General features: G+C 34.8%; 1 protein-coding gene across 6 annotated transcripts in view; it reads right to left on the reverse strand.

Moving 5' to 3' along the window:
- Positions 1-561: 561 nt before the first annotated feature.
- Positions 562-24302, reverse strand: part of UCHL3 (ubiquitin C-terminal hydrolase L3) — a 60174-nt gene continuing 36433 nt past the window's right edge. For 3 of the 6 annotated variants that reach the window (XM_076009368.1, XM_076009367.1, XM_076009366.1), the window contains one exon: positions 18025-18351. In XM_076009368.1, coding sequence (XP_075865483.1) covers positions 18040-18351 — 312 coding nt within the window. In that variant the 3' untranslated portion in view covers positions 18025-18039. Of the gene's footprint in view, positions 774-1387; positions 1447-13542; positions 13619-18024; positions 18352-24302 lie in introns of those variants that run through there. The other 3 variants (XM_012737066.2, XM_076009369.1, XM_076009370.1) reach the window with 2 other exon arrangements.

Genomic DNA, 24302 nt, shown 5'->3' on the forward strand with positions numbered 1-24302 from the left:
TGGCTACTTTCAGCCATTCAGATCTCAACTTCAAAGTGACCTCCTCACAGAAGCCTTCCTTGACAACAAAATCTAAAGTATCTACTCGGTCACTCCCTAACACAAATTCTACTTTAATTCTCCACACAGCATCTATCATTGGTATGTATCTTCTTTATATGTTTGTTGTTTACTTCTCATAGGAACATAAGCTCCTTTATTATTGAATTTGTCACTGGTGTTCGCTGCCTTAACTCCTGAACACAGAACAGTGTCCAGCTCATCACAAGTAGATGCTTAACAAATATTTTCTAAATAAATATGTATATTATATTAAGTCTATGCAGATGGGAATTGTGCCTGGTGTCCCAATACAAGATTTCCTATGAAATCTATTATATTCAGTCTATGCAGATGGAAATTGTGCCTGGTGTCCCAATACAAGATTTCCTATAAAATCTAAAGAGAGTAAGGAAGCTACTGCTGTTTATCAAACAAGATAAATCCTTCACAAGAAAGAGAAGGAAGGAAAGAACTGAAGCTTTTACTTGGGGTATAAATAATATAAAACACAAGTCAAAGTTTAATTCACATAAAGTTTAATCAGTCAAGTTAATGAAAATATCAAAATTTTTGAGTTAGTGTATGGCAGCGGAAATTTAAATTCTGTTGCAAATAATACAGTATTTGGTGTTTCCATTATTGACAAGCTATGGTGCAGAAAGAGCAATCGCGTTAAATCTTAATTCATCAGGGTCACGTTCCATAAACTTCTTGCAAACTTCTATGGCGTCCTACGGGGGAAAAAAAGTATAATTTTTCTGTTTATAAACATGTGTTTTACTTACAGATGATGAATAAACATTTCATATTTTTTCTAATTCATACTAATTTTATATTGCAAACTTCTTTTTCCAAATGAAAAATAAAGAACACCAGAAGAGTGAACAGTTAATAGTACCCGAATTTGCTTAGTCCCAAAGTATAAGATATAGTAAGTGTTCTTAAAATGCTTTTAAGGAACTTCTAATCTGAAAATTACAGGTTTCACTGATTTTAAGCCACACAACTTGTTCATATTTTAAAATCTCTAAAATCAGGATCAAGATGCAATGAATGGTATCTTTGATTTAATAAAATATGGGATAAAATGATGAAGGCTTTCAATACTATTCTTGTCTTTTTCAAATTTGACACTTGTTCACAGAAAAAGCTCTAGAAACCTCTTTTTTTGTTGTAAATTTTTAATACTAATTTAAATTTTTCTTTTTGGATTTTTCCAAAGAGAGCAAGGACAAAGCAGCACCCAAGTACAGAGAAAATGTTATACAAGTGATCTTTAGAGATGTGTTAAAGATGACAAAAACATTAATTACTCTTAAGGTTGGCCAACAAGTTTTACTGTTACCTCTAATAAAGTTTCATCACTAGTTTCCCCATGGTTAATTGGAAATGGTTTCCGCCCATCTGTAGAAAACAGACAAACAGTTGAATGCTTAGCTGTTTTTACAGGACAACGTACTTTCAACTTCCATTTTCCTCCTCCCACAGTGAGGCAAGAAAAGTTAAAAGATATTTTAAACAATATATCCTAAAACAAATATTTTAAGTGTGTTACCTATGAATATTTTTTAATATTAAAGGTTATTAGAATTTTGCTTTCATGTTTGAAAGCCTATATTATCTTCATGAACAGAAAATATTACAAATATTGGCTTTAATTTCCTAAAAAGAATACACAAAATTAGTAACAATTTTTAAAAAGTTATGAATCTCAGAAGCTTCTTCCTGAAGGAAAAAAAAATGCAAAAGTTATGAACCCAGCTTTTACCCTTAGAAATGTAAAAAAAATTGTTTTTTCACTTTAAATAGGATGATTTTAAGACTGACATGTTTATACTAAAGAAAACACCATATAGTCATGACTTATTAAATGCTACCACTAACTGTGTACCAACAATGCAGTAATATAGAGCAATAATCCAAATAAGCCAGGATTATTTTACTGACCATCAAAACAATTAACCAAATTCACAATCATCTGAAACTAGTACTTATTCAATATTATGAAAAAATGAAAAAGTCCAGAATTATATAAACTCATGCCAACCCAAAGTTAACTGATATTGTTATGTCCAAATCTCTAATCTCAGATATTTTATAAATGGAACTGCCTCAAATTCAATCCATAGAACACAGCCCCTTCTATAATTCCATGGTTTCTAAGCATAATAAAAATTTCTGAATCAATATCTAAACATAGTGATAGACTTGGACTGGTAGATACTACCTTTAAAGAAATATAGGGAAAATTAACATGTGTCTACATCAAGTGATATTAATTTCTTTAAGTTATGTCATCAGAATTTGTGATTCTTATTTTTGGGTTTACACTGAGATAAATATTTAAAATCGTAAAGAAACATATCTCTAAATTATAGTACCTGGGACTTAATTCCTAAAATATATAAGAACCTTAAAGGAATCTTTCCTATAAACTAAATAATTTAGTTATTTAGGAACACTTAATTACCCATATTTCTATAAACTTATCTTTCTTAATTATAATATATATTTCTCAATAGTATATCATAAAGATATCCTTACAATATGTTTTTGTGGCAAATATTTATTCCTCAATAACCAATTTATTCTACATTTTTTTTTTTTTTTGAGACAGAGTCTCACTTTGTTGCCTAGGCTAGAGTGAGTGCCATGGCGTCAGCCTAGCTCACAGCAACCTCAAACTCCTGGCTCAAGCAATCCTTCTGCCTCAGCCTCCCAAGTAGCTGGGACTACAGGCATGCGCCACCATGCCCAGCTAATTTTTTCTATATATATTAGTTGGCCAATTAATTTCTTTCTATTTATAGTAGAGACAGGGTCTCGCTCTTGCTCAGGCTGGTTTTGAGCTCCTGACCTCAAGCAATCCACCCGCCTCGGCCTCCCAGAGTGATAGGATTACAGGCGTGAGACACCGCGCCCAGCCTTATTCTACATTTATAAGACTCTATTATATTATCTGCTGCCCTACTTTGTATTGTTTTATTTTTTAATTTTTACAAAAAAGTGATAATGTAGGCTGGGCACAGTGGCTCACGCCTGTAATCCTAGCACTCTGGGAGCCCGAGGTGGATGGATTGATTACTCGAGGTCAGGAGTTCGAAATCAGCCTGAGCAAGAGCGAGACCCCATCTCTACTATAAATAGAAAGAAATTAATTGGACAACTAATATATATAGAAAAAATTAGCCGGGCATGGTGGTGCATGCCTGTAGCCCAGCTACTTGGGAGGCTGAGGCAGTAGGATTGCTTGAGCCCAGGAGTCTGAGGTTGCTGTGAGCTAGGCTGATGCCATGGCACTCACTCTAGCTTGGGCAACAAAGCGAGACTCTATTTCAAAAAAAAAAAAAAAAAGTGATAATGTAAATAAACAATGTAGGGTTTTCCCTCGTTAACCAAATTATAAATTATTTTCCTGATTCCTATTATTTATTTTTTTGGTATCATTCTTTAGACTAGTGAGCTAATAAACTCTACTGAGTGATTTTCCTTCGTATGCAGCTACTGTTTAAAGTAATGTATAATTAATTTCCAACGTTATTACAGACTAAGATTATTAAACAAGAGATCTTGAAATGTCAAAAGAATATAAACAAAATGAAACTATATAGTATTTTGTTATAATAGCAGCTTAGAGCAAAGATTAATTATGATTTTTACTGTTATTCTAATCCTAAGGTTGGCTAACTACAGACTACAGACCATGGGCCAAATCTAGCCCTCAGCCTTTTTTTATACCTCCTTTAAGAATTTTTTATGTTTTTAAAAAGTTATAAAAAACAAAGGAAGAAGAAGAATATATGATAGAGAAAGTGTGTAGCCCACAAAACCTAAAATACTTACTACCTGGTACTTTACAGGAAAATTTTGCCAAAACAATAAAATCTAAAAGTTGCTGATGATGTTCCAACCACCACTACCACAAAACTGCTATTTCCCAACAACTTTGGGTGTATTTTAAGTAAATGCATATCCTGGAGAAAAATCTGTGAGGCTCAGAGACTTTTATCGTACTTACAGGCCCCTTCTAAAAGGGGCAGGAAAAAGCTATACCTTGTACATGGGTCATGTGACCCAGCAATCTTGATCCAAATAGGCTATACCATTTCCAGGCCAGACAGGAAGGAGACAGTACCCCAGAGCTCTTTGGCAGTGTCTAACCAATTCATTCAGATCTTGTCTTTTGGATAGTTTGATATAAGACCCCAGAGAAAGCTGTCGGCAACGTGAAACAAGAGACGTGACAAATACCACAACACAACAAGATACTTTGTGGTACAGGTAGCCAAGTATCAAGTATCATCCAAATATCCAAGGACAGCCAATAAAATGAATGATGGAACTTAACACATTAACTACCATGTGAGTTGTATTTATCTCATGCTAGTTTGGAGCCTGGGGCCTCATGAAGCATATATAACTCACACATCTCTTCACCTTGGGAGCTGTGAGAACTATTTTTCAAGTTGCACATAACTCATGCATAGAAAACAAAAAAGAACAAATTTTTCATTAAATTAGAAAGGATTGTTCTGTTTTCAAAGTTTTTATTCTATTTTCATAATAAAACGCTGTGGTCCCAAGGAAAAAAATGTTTTCTAGTGTGGCAGTCAGTGTGTTAAAAAACCAGAGACTATACCATAAATGAAAACTTTTTAAAAAATGTATAGGCATACCTTGCAGATATTGTGGATTTTGTTCCAGACCACAACAATGAAGCAAATATCACAATAAAGTGAGTCACATAAATTTTTTTGGCTTCCCAGTGTATTTAAAACTTATATTTACACTATACTGTAGTCCACTAGGTATATAAGAGCATTATGTCTAAAAAACAATGTGGATACCTTAACTAAAAAATACTTTATTGCTTAAAAATGCTAATGATCATCTGAGCCTTCAGCACGTCATAATCTTTTTGCGGGTGGAAAGTCTTGTCTAGATGTTGTAGGCTGCTGACTGATCAGGGTAGTGGTTGCTGAAGGTTGGAATGGTTGTGGCAATTTCTTAAAATAAGACAACAGTGTAGTTGGCCACATCAATTGACTCTTCCTTTCACAAAGAATTTCTCTGTAGCATGTGATGCTGTTTGATAGCATATTACTTACAGTAGACTTCTTCCAATATTGCAATCAATCCTTCTCAAACTCTGACACTGATTTATCAACTAAGTTTATGGAATAGTCTAAATCCTTTATTGTCATTTCAACAATATTTACAGCATCTTTGCCAAAAATAGATTCCATCTCAACAAACCACTTTCTTTCCTCATCCATAAGAGGCAACTCTTCATCATTAAAGTCTGATCATGAGATGGCAGCAATTCAGTCACATCTTCAGGCCCCACTTTTAATTCTAGTTCTCTTGCTATTCCCGCCCCATCTCAAGTTATTTCTTCCAATGAAATCTTGAACCCCTCAGAGTTCTCCATGAGTGTTGGAATTAACTTCTTTCAAATTCCTGTTAATGTTGACATTTTGACTTCCTCCCATGAATCATGACTGTTCTTAATGGCATCGACAATGGTAAACCAGAAGGTTTTCAATTTACCATGTCCAGATCCATCAGAGCAATCACTATCTATGGCAGCATACCCCTACAAAATGTATTTCTTAAATAGTAAGACTTGAAAGTCAAAATTACCCCTTGATCCATGGGCTACAGAATGGATGCTGTGATAGTAGTCATGAAAACATCATTAATCTCCTTGTATATCTCTATCAGAGCTCTTGAGCAGTAATATTTTGAAAGGATGCTTTTTTCTGAACAGTAGGTCTCAATATAGTGAGCTTAAAATATTCAGTAAACCATGTCATAAACAGATGTGCTGTCATTCAGGTTTTGCTGTCTCATTTACAGAGCATAGGCAGCATAGATTTAATGTAATTCTTAAGGATTCTAGAATTTTCAGATAAGTAAATGAGCACTGGCTTCAACTGAAAGTCACCACTACATTGGCCCATAACAAGGGAATTGGCCTCTCCTTCGATGCCAGGCATTGACTTTTCTCCTCTCTAGCTAAGAAAGTTGTAGATGGCATCTTCTTCCAATAGAAGGCTGTTTTGCCTACACTGAAAATCTGTTGGTTAGTGTGGCCACCTTCATCAATTATCTTCTGGATAACTTGCAGCAACTTCTCCATCAGCACTTGCTGTTTCACCTTGCACTTTTATGTTATGGAAATGGCTTCTTTACTTAAACCTCACAGACCAACCTCTGCTAGGTTCCAACTTTTTTTCTGCAGCTTTCTCAGCTTTCTTGGCCTTCATAAAATTGAAAAGAGTTAGGGCCTTGCTTGGACTAGGTTTTGACTTAAGATAATGTTGTGGCTGGCCTGATCTTCCCTCCAGCCTACTAAAACTTTCTCCGTATCAACAATAAGACTGTTTTGCTTTCTTATCATTTATGTGTTCACTGGAGTAGCACACTTAATTCCCTTCAAGAACTTTCCCTTTGCCTTCACAATTTGTCTTACAGCTCAAGAGGTCTAGCTTTCAGCCTATTTCAGCTTTCAATATCCCTTCCTAAGCTTAATCATTTCCAGCTTTTGACTTAAAGTGAGAAAAGTACAACTCTTCCTTACACCTGAATGCTTAGATCCCATTGAAGGGTTATTTGGCCTCATTTCAATATTGCTGTGTCTTGGGGAATAGGGAGGCTTGAAGAGAGGGAGAGAGATGGGGGAATGGCTGGTTGGTGGAGCAGTCAGAACACACACCCCATTTGTCGATTAAGTTTGCCATCTTACATAGGTGCAGTTCATGCCACCCCAAAACAATTATAATAGTAACATCAAAGATCACTGATCACAGATCACCATAACAGATATAATAATAATGAAAACATCTGAAATACTGTGAGACGTACCAAAATATGACACAGAGACAAAAAAGTCAGCACATACCATTGAAAAATGGCCAACAGGCTTGCTCAAAGCAAGGTTGCCATAAATCTTCAACTTGTAAAAAACAAAATATCTGCAACATGCAATAAAGTACAATAAAACTAAGCATGCCTTTATTATTACTACCCTTAAAATAAGAAAATACTACATACATGAAAGAACAGAATGCTGTATTTTTAAATGCTATAAAAATTCAGAGAACAGAAGAACTTTTAAAATTAAAACTATGATAGTGGAATTTAGAAACTTGAAAAGGGTTTGAATATATAGTTAAAGAAAAATCCCAGAGATCAGAACAAGAGATAGAGTAATAAAAAATAGGAGAGAAAAGATAAGGAGTTCCAATATAGGAGTTTCAAAAAGTGAGAATAAAGGAAAAAAGAGAAACCCAAAGAAAATTTCCCATATTGAAACATATGAGTTTCTACATTAAAAGGACCCACTGAAGCCCAAAATTATTGATAAAAACAGACCCCAACAAAGACATATCATCAAAATGTCAGACCACTTTGGATAAAGAAGAGATCCTAAAAGTTTGCAGGGTTTTAGGGGAGGAATAGGTCACATACAAAGAACCAGAAATCATAATAACTTTAGATTTAACTGCCATTCAAGTAAGCTAAAATACAACAGAGCATTGCAATCAATATTTTGAAAGAAAAATTACTCTCCAACCTAGAATTCTAGACTCTCCCAAGCTATGCAAATTCACACCTTTAAGGTTTAAAAATATTTACCTCCCTACCATCTTCCCTTTTAGGAAACTACTGGAGAAAGTACTAAAAAAATGAGTAAACAAAGAATGGGGAAGACATGGAATCCAGGAATAAGAACTTCCACAGAGGAGTGAGCCAAAGGGAATCTCCCCAGGATAATAATAAGATAACCTATGATGACAAATGTGCATAAGGCGAAGAGCATAAGCTGCCCAGCCTGGAGCAGACAGGGAGGCACAAGGAGATATCAAGACAAAGTTAACGGAATGCCAGATGTTCCTATGTATCAAAGGAGATTTAGAACAGTGGAAAAACAGCCTGAGAGAGACTTAGTGTTAAATACATAAAAAATATTATCCAAGCAAACAAAAAAGCAAAACAAGATAATTATTAACTCTGATACCTTAAAGCGATACAAGTGAATCTACCATTTGATCCAGCAATCCCATTGCTGGGCATCTACCCAAATGATCCAGTGACACTCTACAAAAAAGACACCTGCACTCGAATGTTTATAGCAGCACAATTCATAATTGCAAGGCTGTGGAAACAGCCCAAGTGCCCATCAATCAAAGAATGGATTAATAAAATGTGGTATATGTACACCATGGAGTACTATTCAGCTCTAAGAAACAATGGTGATATAGCACACCTTATATTTTCCTGGTTAGAGCTGGAACCCATACTACTAAGTGAAGTATCCCAAGAATGGAAAAACAAGCACCAGATATATTCTCCAACAAACTGGTATTAACTGAGTAGCTACAGTAATAGGGTATTGGGCAGGTGGGAGGGGGGAGGGGGGCGGGTATATACATACATAGTGAGTGAGATGTGCACCATCTGGGGGATGGTCATGATGGAGACTCAGACTTTTGGGGGGAGGGGGGGAAATGGGCATTTATTGAAACCTTAAAATCTGTACCCCCATAATATACCAAAATAAAAAAAATAATTAAAAAAAAAGAAAAAAAAAAGATAATTATTAACTCTGGAGAAATAAAAAAGTTAAGTTAAAAAGATAAGTGCATTACTACGACTACAGCTGAAAATAATGTTTCTGTGGTCAGAATGAGATAAACAAGTATAATTACATTGGGAGAATACAAAAGAAAAGTAAGTATTTTGTGTTTGGGAGGGAGGAGTAAGGAAAGAGGGCAGCAAAAGAAAGCAAAATCCTTATGTTCCATTTGGAGAAGTTAGGAAATAATACTCAGGCAACTTCCACCTCCAGCCATGATTTAATAACTGGCACTAGACTAGGCCTCCCACTGAAAACAACCAAAAAAACTGGACAAAATACTTGAAACAGTTGTCTTTAGACATTGGGAAATAGGTTGCCCAGAGCTATAGGTGAGCCCTGCAGGCAACATTTACTAGACCCCAGTGCAGAAAAGGGAAAGCCAAGCAGAAAACAATAGTCTCAATAAGCGAAGGAGAAAGAGAACAGTATTCAAGGAAGCTGAGGCAGCAGGAATCTGCAAAATACTAAAAAGAAAGCAGCTACACACTTTGGAGCACATTATTGCTTCTTCCGGGCCAAGCCAGGATTGGTGTGCCAGGTCAGGGTGGGGAACAATGTGTCTGGGACTGAGCTTTAGTCAGTGCAGCCAAGAATTTGTTTATATACAGGGAGAATGGGTAAACCAGAAAATACAGGAAGAATAATGGGAGCCAGATTTCTCACTTTCAGAAAAGGAAGTCACAAACATAGAGTGGTTTTTCAATCTGATTGTTCAGTCACTTCTGAACTCACCTCCAAACTCCAATGTTCTAATTTATCCACATGGAGTCCACATGTATTTTAAAATACATACCTCTTTCCTCTATATATGCCAGGAACTACATGAGACCCCAAGGAAAAGGAAGAGGTGATAAGAAGAGAAATAACTCAGTCCTTTCTATCAGTTAACCTTATAATTTAGTACAGTTAGGAATGAATATATTAAAGCCTACCACCATCCTCTGTAAAATAATTATCCTACGGAAATTAATTTGTAACATGTCTACAATAATATAGCCTTATTTAAAAAAATAAAGTTAGTCTTCTCTCGGTATCCACAGGAGACTGTGGATACTCCTAGTTCTAGGACGTCCCTTCTCTGCTGAGGACACCAAAACCCTGGGATGCTCAAGTCCCTTTTATAAAATGGTATAATGTTTGCATATAACCTATACAATCTTCCCAAATACTTTAAATCATTTCCAGATTATTTATAATACCTAATATAATGTAAATGTTATGTAAATAAGTTGTTATACTGTATTGTTTCAGAAATTTATGATTTTGTATTGTATTTATTGTTGTTATTTCTTTATTTTCAAATATTTTTAATCTTCAGGTGGTTGAATCCACTGATGTGGGAAGACCCATAGATACAGAGGGTCAACTATACTTTGAAATGGTTTATTTCTTAAAAACTGTATGCTAGGCTTGGTGCGGTGGTTCATGCCTGTAATCCTAGCACTCTGGGAGGCTGAGGCAGGAGTATCGCTCAAGGTCAGGAATTTGAAACCAGCCTGAGCAAGAGCAAGACCTAGTCTCTACTAAAAATAGAAAAAAATTAATTGACCAACTAAAAATATATAGAAAAAAAATTAGCGGGGCATGATGGCGCATGCCGGTAGTCCCAGCTACTCAGGAGGCTGAAGCAGCCCGATTGCTTGAGCTCAGGGGTTGGAGGTTGCTGTGAGCTAGGCTGATGCCAGGGCACTCACTCTAGCCTGGGCAACAAAGTGAGACTCTGTCTCAAAAAAAAAAAAAAAAAAAACTATGCTAGGTTTTTTTGTTTGTTTGTTTGTTTGTTTTTAAGAGGTGAGGTTTGGTTATGTTGCTCAGGCTGGAGCACAGTGGCTATTTACAGGCACAAAATAGCATACTATAGCCTCCAACTCCTGGGCTCAAGGATCCTCTTGCCTCAGCCTCCCCAGGAGCCACCACATCCACCTGCTGTTCTCTTAATCACTGTTTTCTATTCACTAATCCCGTAACTCCTCTTGTTCAATATTCCTTTTAAATTTATTAGATACACATTAAGGCTACTGCCAGTTTCTCTTACAATAAATCAACGACTGCTCATCTTAATTTGTCTTGTACCTATCCCTGCCCTCTATGACATCTCAAAGATATGGCTATTCTTTACAACTCTGAAAATTCTTTAAATTCACTTCAAGAATCTAATTCCAATAGGCCTATAATTCCCTATCAGTCATATTGATCATTCTTCTTGATAAAGAATACCTAAAACCAAGTAAGACCTCAGTAGTTCTTTCTTTCTTTTGTGAGGTTCTTACTTCAAACCAATTTTTAAATCCTTTTTCATTGATCTTGGTGTGCTCCAGAGAGCATCATTCTTCATAAGTAGCTTACCCTTGATATATGCCCTTCCTTCTAACTGCCCTTTTAGCCTCTGAGTTCAGAGAGCTATCTAACCACCCAAACTGAGTTTTTTAAAACAACTCTTTCCTTCCCATTGAGATTATCAGAGATTTTTTTGTCTAAAGATCTTTTAGATGTTATTGTTTTTAGATGTTGTTGTTTTTTAGATGTTATTGTTTGCTCTATAAGTCTCTCATTCTGAAAGTCACCATCACTTTTATAGTCTCAGGTTATGGATCAAATTTAACTTTTTCTTGGCCTTTTCCAAATCTACTTTCTTAAAGTCAACAGAACGTGTCTGGTGAGTCTCAGCATTCTCTTTACTTCCTCTTCCACTAGTTATTCTTTACTATTCACAATTCAGAGTAGAAACTCTGCTTCTAGTAGGGTCAGACATTTGAAATCCCTAATCCCTGTTATATTTTATCTCTATGCAGATTTTGTAGACTGAATTAGCAAAGTATAGCTTCCAAACTGTTCTGCAAGTCTGTTATACACTGCCATAATAATGAATTCTTTTCATTTTAAGTTTGATTCCTACTAAAATCATTCTACTACTGTAGACAACCTCAGGGCCTTACATTTCTATAAATACTAAGTTCTTTCTTTTCCTTGTCCTCTTTGATAGAGCCATTTCTTTTTTTTTTTTTTTTTGAGACAGAGTCTCGCTTTGTTGTCCAGGCTAGAGTGAGTGCCGTGGCGTCAGCCTAGCTCACAGCAACCTCAAACTCCTGGGCTCGAGCGATCCTTCTGCCTCAGCCTCCCGAGTAGCTGGGACTACAGGCATGCACCACCATGCCCGGCTAATTTTTTTATATATATATCAGTTGGCCAATTAATTTCTTTCTATTTATAGTAGAGACGGGGTCTCGCTCTTGCTCAGGCTGGTTTTGAACTCCTGACCTTGAGCAATCCGCCCGCCTCGGCCTCCCAAGAGCTAGGATTACAGGCGTGAGCCACCGCGCCCGGCCCATTTCTTTTTAATAAAGTACATGATTCTGTTGCTATATTCCAAACAAAAAATCAACCTAAATTTTATGAATCACGTTTACAGTTACAATCTGAGTTTTTTCAGAACTTTTCTGCCTTGAAATAAATTAAGGAAAATGAATGTGGCAAGTTCATATACAGAAAGCAAATGAGAGGTAAGAAGAACTTTCCTTTTTTTGTTTGTTTATTTCACCTTTTTAAACCCAAGATATTTTTTTTTGAAACAGAATCTCACTCTGTTGCCTGGGCTAGAGTGTTGTGGCATCAGCCTAGCTCACTGCAACCTCAAACTCCTGGGCTCAAGCAATCCTTCTGCCTCAGCCTCCCAAGTAGCTAGGACTACAAGCATGCGTCACCATGCCCAGCTAATTTTTTCTATGTATTTTTTAGCTGCCCAGCTAATTTCTTTCTATAGTAGAAAGAGTATAGATGGGCTCTCACTCTTGCTTAGGCTGGTCTTGAACTCCTGACCTCAAGTAATCCTCCTGCCTCGGCCTCCCAGTAAACCCAAGAAGATCTTATAGAAAATAAAAGGATTCATAATAAGTACTGCATACCAATTATGAAAAATTATAAGAGATTTCTTCTGTCTGAATAAATCAGTTACAATTATGTGGATCTCCTCCAACATGCCCTGAAATAATCTACCTGTAGGTAAAATTGTTTTGTAAATGCAGGTATAGGCTGGGCACGGTTGTTCATGCCTATAATTCTAGCACTTTGGAAGGCCAAGGTAGTAGGATCACTTGAGGCCAGGAGTTCAAACACCAGCATAGACAATAGTGAGACCCTGTCTCTACAATAAACCTTAAAAACTAGCCAGGCCTGATAGCGCGTACCTGTAGTCCCAGCTACTGAGGAGGCTGAAGCAGGAGAATCACTTGAGCCCAGGCATTTTGAGGTTGTAGTGTGCTATGATGATGTCCAGTCTCAATCAATCAACCAATCAAAAATAAATAAACAAACAAATAAAATGCAAGTATAGGCCAAAATACCAAATAATCATGGATACTTTGACATATACTTGAGGGAAGCAATGCTAGAAAACATAGGCTTCTGTAAATTCTTTTAAAAAATCAGATGAAATACACAGGGATAGAACAAAAGCCTGAAAACTAGTGACACTCATTATTGACTACAAAATTTAATTATGACTATTATGCTGTTTTAAAACTAAAGGCAGTTCATCCAGATATTGATAACTAACTCAATAATTTAGTAAAGATTGCCAGGATAATTTTCAGAAGTCTCCTATAATAATGTTTACTTTCCTGCTTTGCTAAAATGCAGAGGTGGTATGTAAATATTCTTGAATTATAAATTGTCTGAACATCATAAAAATTATTTTTCCCATAAAAAAATTTAAAGGAAAATTATCATTATGTTAACTCAATTTATAGGGCAATCAATTAATTTAAGTAAACAATAAATATTAACAGTCCTATTTATCATAAATAAAGACTTTTCCATTTACTATTTCTCTCCCCAGGATAAATTAAAATAGTTCTTACCTAATTCATAGAGATGCCCATCTACATGAACTAATGCAATAAAATGAAGATCTACTTTTTCATCTATATTTGGTGCCTGGAAGAGGAAGGAAAAAATACATATTATATGCATTAGTAGTCAAACAAATCAATCAAGTAAATATAAACGCATATAAATAACATCAAATGGTATAAGAGAACATTTATCTAATCTAATTCAAAGCTTTATCTTTGATATGAAGGACAAAAGTAACCATGCCTACGTTTGTGACCATGTGCTCATCCAGCAACAAGGAAAACATTGACTAAAAGCAAATCTTTCTTAATCTCCATTGATCTAAAGACCAAAATTCTTGTTCACTGGAAGCCCCAGTGCTTAGCACAATGCCTGGTACATAGAATATATACACAGTGCATACTTGTTGAAATGAATTAATGCACAAACTAATTTAATTTTAAAAATTTGAAATAAGAAAGTTAAAACATTTTTAATAATGCATAGACAGTTTTAAAAAAAGTCTTTTTCAGTTAAATTTTAAGACATCAAGAAAGTGAGTTGTTCCCTTAATGAATTGAACTTAATCTTGTGTTTTGAACAATTAAGCATAAACAGTCTTAGAGTAAAATAAGTCTCTTATTCTAGATTTTATAAGTTTAAAAATGAATAGATGCAGGAAAATAGCCCAGAATATTAAAAGCATGGAAAAAAAGATAAGAACAAATTTAAAGTACAATTAACTGTAGCCTATGATTGTTCTCTTGCTTTCTTTGACTCTTAATAAACATTTTGAAATTAAAACTAGATTTAGGTTCTCTTAGCTTACCAAGTTCAATTTATATGAGCAATATCTACACTTCTCACTCAAGTAACTTATGCAATGCCAATACATTAACTGTCACTTTCTATGATATGCAGTAACTGTATTACACTAATGTGTTAGCTATCAAATCTAAACGGTTCAAAATGAAATACAAATCACTGTTAAATACAGGTAGAATGCAAATTTTAGAGGCAAAAGTTTTCAAGAGGCATAAATCAAATTATATCTCATATTACTTAATATCCTTTCAGTAACATAGATAGTATTTTAACTCAAAAAATTATACTCTTTTCCCCCTCAAGTAATTATATATTTTCAAGCAGTTGTTCTATGAAGTTTTCTAATGCAGATATTGAAAGGCACAGAATAAGCATTACTACCTTGGATTTATAGAATGCTTTTTTAAAACATGTACAGATACAGTGACTCATCTAATCTCATATAATCTTTCAGATATTATTTTCCACAAATTATAAATGGAAGAAATTCAATATAAATTGATGTGGGAAACCAGCTTTTCCTAACTTCAATCCAGAACTACAGAATTCTACAGTTAGTACAAATCAGGGTTGTTTAGTTTTACTGTTGCTCCAATACTGGACCCCCTATCTACCACAGCCCCATCTTGTGGTAGCCCCTCCAATGACAGGGAACCTCCACTAGGTTTTAAGGCCGTCCATTCTACTGTTAGACGGTTTTGTTATAGTTATCCTTCATACTGATGCTAAGATATGTTTCCATGTATATTCCATCATCTTAGAAAAAAGTCTTGTTCCTCTTGAACATATTTCTTCATATACTTAAAGACAGTGATAATGAGTTATTTTACTTTCCTAATCAGAAAATCCAAAAATAAATATTAATGATCACTCAATCCAATACCCTCACTTTATCAATAACCAGGAGAATCTAATTTTTCAAAGCTAACCCTAGACAATTCTATATTGTAAATTCAATTCTATAAAAAATGCTAGAAAGAATTTTTTATTCAACTAGGAAAGGGGCTTATTTTATTCATTCTAAGACCATTTTCCAATAAGATATTAGGTATTTTAAATCTTTTGAGCTATTATGTTTTTATAAATTATTAATTACTTTAACACCATTTCTTCTTAAGTATTATACATCTTATAGCTTCTATTTTTCATATTTTGCCAGTAAATACAACCCCAGTAGAGATATAACTGGTGTCAGAGAGCTGAACATGTATACATTCAATCTTTATAAGCCTTGGGTTTTTAAAAATTCATTTTGAGGTTTAAATGAGATGTATGCAAGTACTTTGGAAACTGTTAAGTCCTATATAAATCTTATGTATTATTACAATAATAATACTACATTATCACGAATGTACCCAATTATCAAATCTAGTGACTCAAAACCGTGCATCATTGCACCTTTTATCTGAAAGTGCATACTAAAAATACAAAACTCTAAAAAGGGTATGAAAAGGCTTCGAACTATTATAAAAGATAAATAAAGCTCAAAACTTCTCAGCCTTCCACAAAACCTCAGTACCTGCTATGAGCCTTATCCTTTGACCAATTAGTCTGATAGTCTAAAATCTATAATTATTTAATTGCTTAAAAATCATTCCACTAAAAACAAAAATAAATAAAAACCAAATTCCAGCAAGTCTTCTGTTTCAAAAAAATACCAACAAATAACTATGAAAAAGGCAGAAAACAGAGGCTATAGATTGAATCTTTTTTGCCTACATATATATTTTTTTAATTCCCTAATTTTGAACATAACACTTCTTAGTTATTTCAAAGAATTAAAAAGTAATAACAGTTAGATAGAAATTAATACTAAATATAAATTTCATATTATAAAAATACAAATTAAATTTAATGTATAATTATATGACACTTAATATATACCAGACACTGTTCTAAGTGCTTTATATGTATTGAACAATTAAATATCATACAGCATCAGCATCCCAAATCTAAAAATCTAAACCTGAAATGCTCCAAAATCCAAAACTTTTTAGCACTAACAAGATGTTTAAATGAAATGCTCATTGTAACATTTCAGATTTCAGATTTTGGGGTTTGGGATACTCAATCAGTAAGTATAATACAAATATTCCCAAATCTATAAAAATCTAAAATCCAATACATTTCTGGTCTCAAACATTTGAGATAAGGGATACTCAACAGGTATAAACCCAAAAAAGTAGGTAATATGACTATATCCATCTTACTCTCAAGAAAACTGAGGCACAGAGACATTAAGTAACATGCTCTAGGTCACACAGTTAGTGACGGAATCTGGATTCAAATCCAGGTAGTGTGGTTCTAGAATCCATGTTCTTAACCACTACACTATGAAAATATTTAAAGCTACAAGGCAATGGAATTAATATGAAACAAAGACCAACATTATATAAAAACATATAAAACTGGAAATGCCAAGTTTTATGGCATGTTCATTTATATTTTGAATATTTTCAAGTACAAATAGAATTACTCATATTTAGAATTGAATCAATTGTGCCCAGGTCAAAATCTACAAATTTAGGATTTTACTCTGGTCACCTAATTCACCTTGTATCTCTCACTGTGCCAAACAGTGTATGGCACAGTAGAGAAGCAACAAATATCAAATGAATGAATGAATAAAAATGACAAATGAATGTTGTGACCCAATGGAAAAAAATGAAATAGAAAGAGAGAAAGACACCAGCTTGTTAATAGTTAGCACTAATAGAAGGCAATTATTCCACACTGATATTTGGTGGAAGCAAATGTTTACGGACAGATTCCACTTTAACTCTAGAAAGGTAAATATGGGGAAGAAAAACTGACTTTTAATTGTTGTTAAGCATTAAATATATGTGTAATCAGATTCCCCTGGCTTCAAAAGTCATGATCATTTATAGAAATGTCAAGTTTCTTATAAATGTATGGCACACACCAAAGCTTTTAGGTATGGCACCTCTAGGTCGGTTCTGCCAAATCATAGTCTTTGCCTTTAATAGTCCAAAACATCAGAAAGACAAGAGCTGTAGGTGCTGAATTCTGTAGTTTATTTCAGTTGTGAGAATTATTAGAATTCCATCAACCTGAACATTTAAGATAATTAGCAAGATTATAAGAACAAACATACTTTAATAGTTTGTAGATATTATTACCCTACAAAAGAGAAATCATAAAACTTCCGGGAGGCCTACAGCAACACACAAGGAGAAAATCTTCACCACCTACTTGGAAAAGATCTTTAGAAATTGAATAGGCAGGGAAGATTGGATCAAGATTAAACCAAGTACCTGAGCCACCTCAGGGAATAAAATAGCTTAGATGAAACAACCTACACCATGAAGGATTTAGATTGAGGCTAGAGTAAGTAAAGTGACCCCAGAGCATGGCAAGAGACTAAAGCCATGCTCAGAAACATGGAAAAAAAAAAAAAGTAACAGATGGCAAGGAACTCAGAAGGCACACAATATTTGTTGACCTAAGTCAACTAAATGAAATCAGAAAGCTGAAAGGTAAGAGAACACATTCTCTTTAACAACTAACAGGAACTTAAACATTATCATGAATGTTGATCTGTACTCATCAAAAGGCAGGCGCCCTTATGTTGGCAGGAGATGGAGTGAAAAGATGGATGTTCACCAAGGCAGTGGTGAAAGTCAAGCTAGAATGCAAAGCATAGAAGTATGCTTGCAATCTTATTGGGGGAGAAAAAGCTAATGGCTGAGTGAACCAAGAGAAAAGCACTCTGAAGACTGAAGACGTTGGGGAAAAAAAAAAAAAAAAAAGATTGCCCTTATCACTGGAAGAAGAGATGGAAGATTGACTACACTTACAACAGAATGGAGACCCAAAGATGGTAGACGTAAGAAGGGTCGCCAGCGACGGAGACGGAGAGATGGACTGGTAGCTTTTGCAGGGCCTACATGGTTACGTTTGACCCAGGGCAGGGATGCATGGTGACACAATGATGAGGCCTTCGTTCTGCAGTGGCTAGAATGAGGCTGTGATGAGGATGGCGAAGAGGACTACATAATTAAAAAAGAGAATATTTTACTTAGACCACGTTTCTGTGTGATCATTTATTCTTAAAAGCAATGTATGGTCATACTTGTATTCTTATGGTCTAATACTTTTAATAACCATAATCTAGCACAGGATCATGTAAGAATATTGGTTAAAAGCAAGTAAAGTGGAAATATATAACCAAGCATCAGGTTATGTGCCATACATCGCTAAGTGCACGTCTGAAAATATTTACGTATCTTCATCTGCATAGCACAGACTCATGGAGCTGAATATTTATTTAAAAGCCACTAAAATGTAATTGTTACATGTAATTGTTTTTAAAAAGTAACACATACACAAAAAACATGTAGCATACAAAACACACCAAGAAGAGCGGGTAGAAGAAAACTATACAGTGATAAGCCTTGGTAAAAAAGAATTCCTTGGAGAGAATAAGCTCCAAGGAGGGAAAAAAACCCTGATAACATAAACAAGAATGCCATTAATCTCTCTGATGCTGATGACCTGAATAAACTATCCTTCTACTTAGGCTGACAAGTTACATAAAAATTATCATGGCCTATTAGCTATGTTTTAGTAAATAATAACATGAGTTAAAGTATGTATCACTTATTTTATGCCAGGTATTCTTTTAAGCATTTTACATATATTGATTCATTTAATCTCCCAGTAACCTATGAAGTAGGTACAACTACTCCAGTTCAACAAATGAGGAATCAAAGCACAAACCGATTAGATTTAGTAACACAACCAAGGTCACATTGCTACCAAGTGGCAGATTGGGACTCAAACTCAAGTAATCAGATTCTAGAGTCCAATGATCTTAATCACTATGGTGTATAGCCTAAGTGACCAAGAGAAAGATTTTAATGGTAACTTAGTAGACTAGATCCTAATAAGCAGAGGACTAATTCTCATAAGGCTAGATATTTTAGAATCACCTTTTCAATAGTGCCACAAAAGCCAAATCTGGCCAAGAGTGTTTCACAAAATACACATGGGTACAATAACTAATTTAGTGATAATCCAAATGACTTTATAACTTTCATCTTCAATTAATAACACTAGGACATAAAACAAAAATTAATTTAGGCTGGACACGGTGGCTCACGCCTGTAATCCTAGCACTCTGGGAGGCCGAGGTGGGAGGATTGCTCAAAGTCAGGAGTTCGAAATCACCCTGAGCAAGAGCGAGACCTGTCTCTACTATAAATAGAAAGAAATTAATTGGCCAAATAATATATATATATATATATATATATATATATATATATAAACAAACTAGCCGGGCATGGTGGCGCATGCCTGTAGTCCCAGCTACTCGGGAGGCTGAGGCAGTAGGATTGCTTGAGCCCAGGAGTTTGAGGTTGCTGTGAGCTAGGCTGACGCCATGGCACTCACTCTAGCCTGGGCAACAAAGTGAAACTGTCTCAAAAAAAAAAATTAATTTAAAGGAGTATGACAAAATTATAATGACCAGAACCACAATGAGAAGAAAAAGAACAGTGACATACCTTGCTTAGTGATAATATTTAATAGATTTGACTAATTATGACCTAGTCTTTAGGAATGTGAGTTTTACTCTGAATGATCTCTAAGATTCCTTCCAACCCTGAAAATTCCACAATCCTACCCTTAGTACTTTCAATTTATGTAAATAATACACTAACCTAAAATAAAGCTATAATTTTTATGGGGGTTTCAAAAATATGTTTGCGAACACTTCAGCTGCTCATAATAAGAATCAATCAGGCATACATAAATGAATCCTATGCTTGGGTATCCATTCTCACAGACAGGCTAATCAGAAATTTGTCACAATCTGATTACATTCAAATAAGAGAAAGATAAGGAAGGAGAGAAAAAGGGAAGAGAGAAGAAATAAATGAAAGAGAAAGAAATGGAGTAAAGGAAGAAAGGGAAGGAGTGTTAATGAACAGTAGAGAAAAAATTTTTCTAAAAATCTGGGGAGGAAAAAATTACTAAGCCAGAGTAATACACTGAAAGAATGTATAAGGTGTGACAGGTAAAATGGAAAGGTATTTCTGGCAAAGAATTCAGTGTGAGAAAAACTGAAATAAAAACAAGGAGCACATGTTCAGAAGACAAGATTGTTAGGTATGGAATTTGATTATACTCTTTCAATTTAATAAGTTAAACTGCTACTTGTTCATGGTGTTAGCAAAAGACATGAGATTTTTGGGTCAGAGAAAAAGGACTTTATTACTCATAGCACAGCAAGGAGCATGATTATCAATATATTTGTACCAATTCATGAGGGAAACACTGAGGGTCAGGATGGATGGCTGCACATGCAGCAGGCTGCATTACAAGAGAGGAACATTGAACTGGCATTATTTTATAGCAAGGAGTAAGTAAACCTGCTCTTTGCTCTGGAGGAAAACATACTACACCTCATACCTTAAGGTTGCTTACTACCAAACACACCTGTAATAAATGTGTTTTGTAACTTCGAGTATGATGGTCTTCTTCTTTTGACATTTTTGAAAACTTTTTTTGGGGGAAGGGGATATTTTCAAATTTAAAGAAAATTGCAAAAAACATGAATAGTACAGGGACCATCCAGATTTGTCTGACATTCTATCTGCATGTGTTTTCTCATCTGTGCTTAGATTCTCCTCCTCTCCAAAATATTTTTCATTTGAGAGTAAGTTATATGCATCATGGCTCTTTACTTCTAAATACTGCAGTATTTCCCAAGACTAAGGAATTTTGTTACATTAACATCAGTGTAATTATCACCCTCAAAATTTTATATTGACATAATACTTTTGTCTATACTCCTATATTTTCATTTCTTTAGTTGATCTAGTCATAGACTTTATAGCATTATCCCCTAGGATCTAATCAGAGCAGATAATTTACTGATCATGCCTCCTTAGAATCCTTTAACTTGGAACATTTCCAATAGTCTTTGTCTTTTATTTCATTTTAAATACTATCCCTTTCCCCACTTTTTAAAAAAATATTTTTTTTTTTTTTTTGAGACAGAGTCTCGCTTATTGACCAGGCTAGAGTGAGTGCCGTGGCGTCAGCCTAGCTCACAGCAACCTCAAACTCCTGGGCTCAAGCGATCCTTCTGCCTCAGCCTCCCGAGTAGCTGGGACTACAGGCATGCGCCACCATGCCCGGCTAATTTTATATATATATTAGTTGGCCAATTAATTTCTTTCTATTTATAGTAGAGACGGGGTCTCGCTCTTGCTCAGGCTGGTTTCGAACTCCTGACCTCGAGCAATCCGCCCGCCTCAGCCTCCCAGAGTGCTAGGATTACAGGCGTGAGCCACCGCGCCCGGCTTAAAAAAATATTTTTTATAAAATATTTTTATATTCATTCTGAAGGTCAGAGGGTAAAGTTGGGTGTTGCTTTCCCCATTTTTTAATAAAACATTTTCTAGGTAAAAAGTCATGCCCTCTAAGAGAGACAGTTGTATATCTTCCTTTCTAATCCATAGACCATTTATTTCCTTTTCTTGCCCTATTGCATTGGCTAGGACCTCTAGTAAAATAATGAATTTCATTGATTTCTGCTTTTATCTCTGTTATTTCTTCATTGCACTTACTTTAGATTTAATTTTCTCTTCCTTGGCTACCTTAAGGTAAAAAAGACTTGAAGCCTTTTTATCCTTTCTACTATAAGCTTATAGTGCTACAGTTTCTCTCTAAACCCAGCTTTTTCTTTACTACTACAAGCATTTAGTGCTATAGATTTCTTTCTAACCCCTCCATTAGCTGCATCTTGTAAATTCTGCTATTTTCATTAATTTTCAATCAATTTAAAATGGTTTCTAATTGCCCCTGTGAATTCTTCTTTGATCCATCAGTTATTTGGAAGTATGCTGTTCAATTTCTAAATATTTTGGATATTTTCCAGAATTTTTTTGTTATTGGTTTCTAACTTAATTCCATTATGGTTAGAAAATATTCTTTGTATGATTTAAATTTTTAAAAATGTGTTAAGGTTTATTTTCCGATACAGATTATGGTATACTTTGATGAATATCCCATGTACACTTGAAAAAAAATGTATATTTGGCTGTTGTTGGAGTAGTCCATAAACATCAAAAAGGCCAAGTTATTTGACAGTGTTATTTGGGTCTTCTATGTCTTTATTAATTTTCTGTGTCTACTTGTTCTATTCATTACTGAGTGTTGAAATTTCCAACTATAATTGTAGATTTGTCTATTTCTCCCTTCAGTTCTATCAGTACATATTAGGTCATTAAATATGGAATGTCAAATTTCAAATCAAAAGTGTAGTTTATTATATCTCTAACAAGAAGTAATATAATTAATCGAAGTATGTGCCTAAACTATCGACACAGTTTTTCCATCTTAGTGGTAGCTTGTTTATGAAAGCAGTGAAGTCTGGAGAGTTAGTGGCAATGAAATCACAAAAGGTGTTTTCCACAGCTTCTTGAAAATTGAATATGTTTCCTTGCAAGAAGTGGTCTAAAGCCTAGTAGTAGTAGTAGTCAGTGCAAAATCTGGTGATATGGTGGATGACAGAGTTTCCAAGTCCTGCTTCTGTAGTTGCAGCAGCAATGTTTGTATGACACGTGGTCTAGCACTGTCTTGCAAGAGGATTGGCCTGCCTCTATTGGTCAATCTCTGCTGCTTCATCACAAGCATCATCCTCATTTCATCCAACTGGTTGCAGTAGACATCTGCTGTAATTGATTGACCAGGTTTCATGAAGCTGTAGTGGATAATATCAGCACTGGACCACCAAACACACAGCATTAGCTTTTTTTTTTTTTTATGAATATTTGGCTTTGGACTGCATTTCGGCACTTCATCTCTATCCAACCATTGTGCCAAATGCTTGTGATTGTCAAAAAGAATCCATTTTTCATCACATGTAACAATACAGTGCAGAAATGATTTGCCTTTATGTCGTGACAGCAAGGAAAGGCAAGCTTTGAGACAATTTCTCTGCTGATGTTCATTCGGGTTTATGGGGAACCCAAATATCCAGCTTCTTTACCTTGCCAATTTGTTTCAAATAGTCCAATATTGTTGGAATAGTAATGTCAAGCCTTGCTACTAATTCATGCATAGGTTGAGATGGATTCGCTTCGACTACAGCTTTCAGCTCATCATTATCCACCTTGGTCTCAGGTCACCCACATTGCTCATTTTCAAGATTAAAATCACCAGAATGGAACTTCTCAACCCATCAACGTACCCATTCATTAGTCACATCCTTCCCAAATACTTCATTGCTATTTCAAGCTGTCCGCACTGCGTTGGTTCCACAATGGAACTCATATTCAAAAATAACACAAATTTTCAACTTATTCATGGTTTCATAAAAATTGCTCTTAAAAAATGTGAAAGGTAATCACAAGTCAAAATGTGCATTTGAAACACTGAGGATACATCTTCACAATAAACATAAAATAAGAAGTGTCAAAGTAAAATATCAGAAATGTCAATTGTCAAACTTAGTGCTTAAGGAAATTGGACATTTCATACTTAATAACCTAATATGTTTAGAGGCTCTAATTTTTAGTTGCATACACATCCTTTATGCTATGTGTATGCTGTGTCTTCTTGGTAAGGTAACCTCTTTGTCCTTATGCAATGTCTTTCTTTATCACTAGTAATATTCCTTGTTCTGAAGTCTGCTTCATCTCACATTTATAGCTACTCCAGCATTCTGATTAGTGTTTGCATTGTACCTCTTTTCATATCCTTTTAATTATAATTTTCCCATATCTTTTATTTAAACTGCCTTTCCTATAGATAGCATATAATTGAGTCTACCTTTTTAGCAAACTGATCATCTTTCTTTAAATTTGTATTTATAATTAGAGCATTTACATTTCATTAATTTCATATAATTTTTAATTTGTTTAGATTAAAATCTACTATTTTGCCAGTTCTCTATTTTTTCCATCTGCTCATTTGCTGTTTCTTTTCTGCC

Source organism: Microcebus murinus, chromosome 13, assembly GCF_040939455.1.
Source record: "Microcebus murinus isolate Inina chromosome 13, M.murinus_Inina_mat1.0, whole genome shotgun sequence".
In the NCBI taxonomy this organism is placed as follows: Eukaryota; Metazoa; Chordata; class Mammalia; order Primates; family Cheirogaleidae; genus Microcebus; species Microcebus murinus.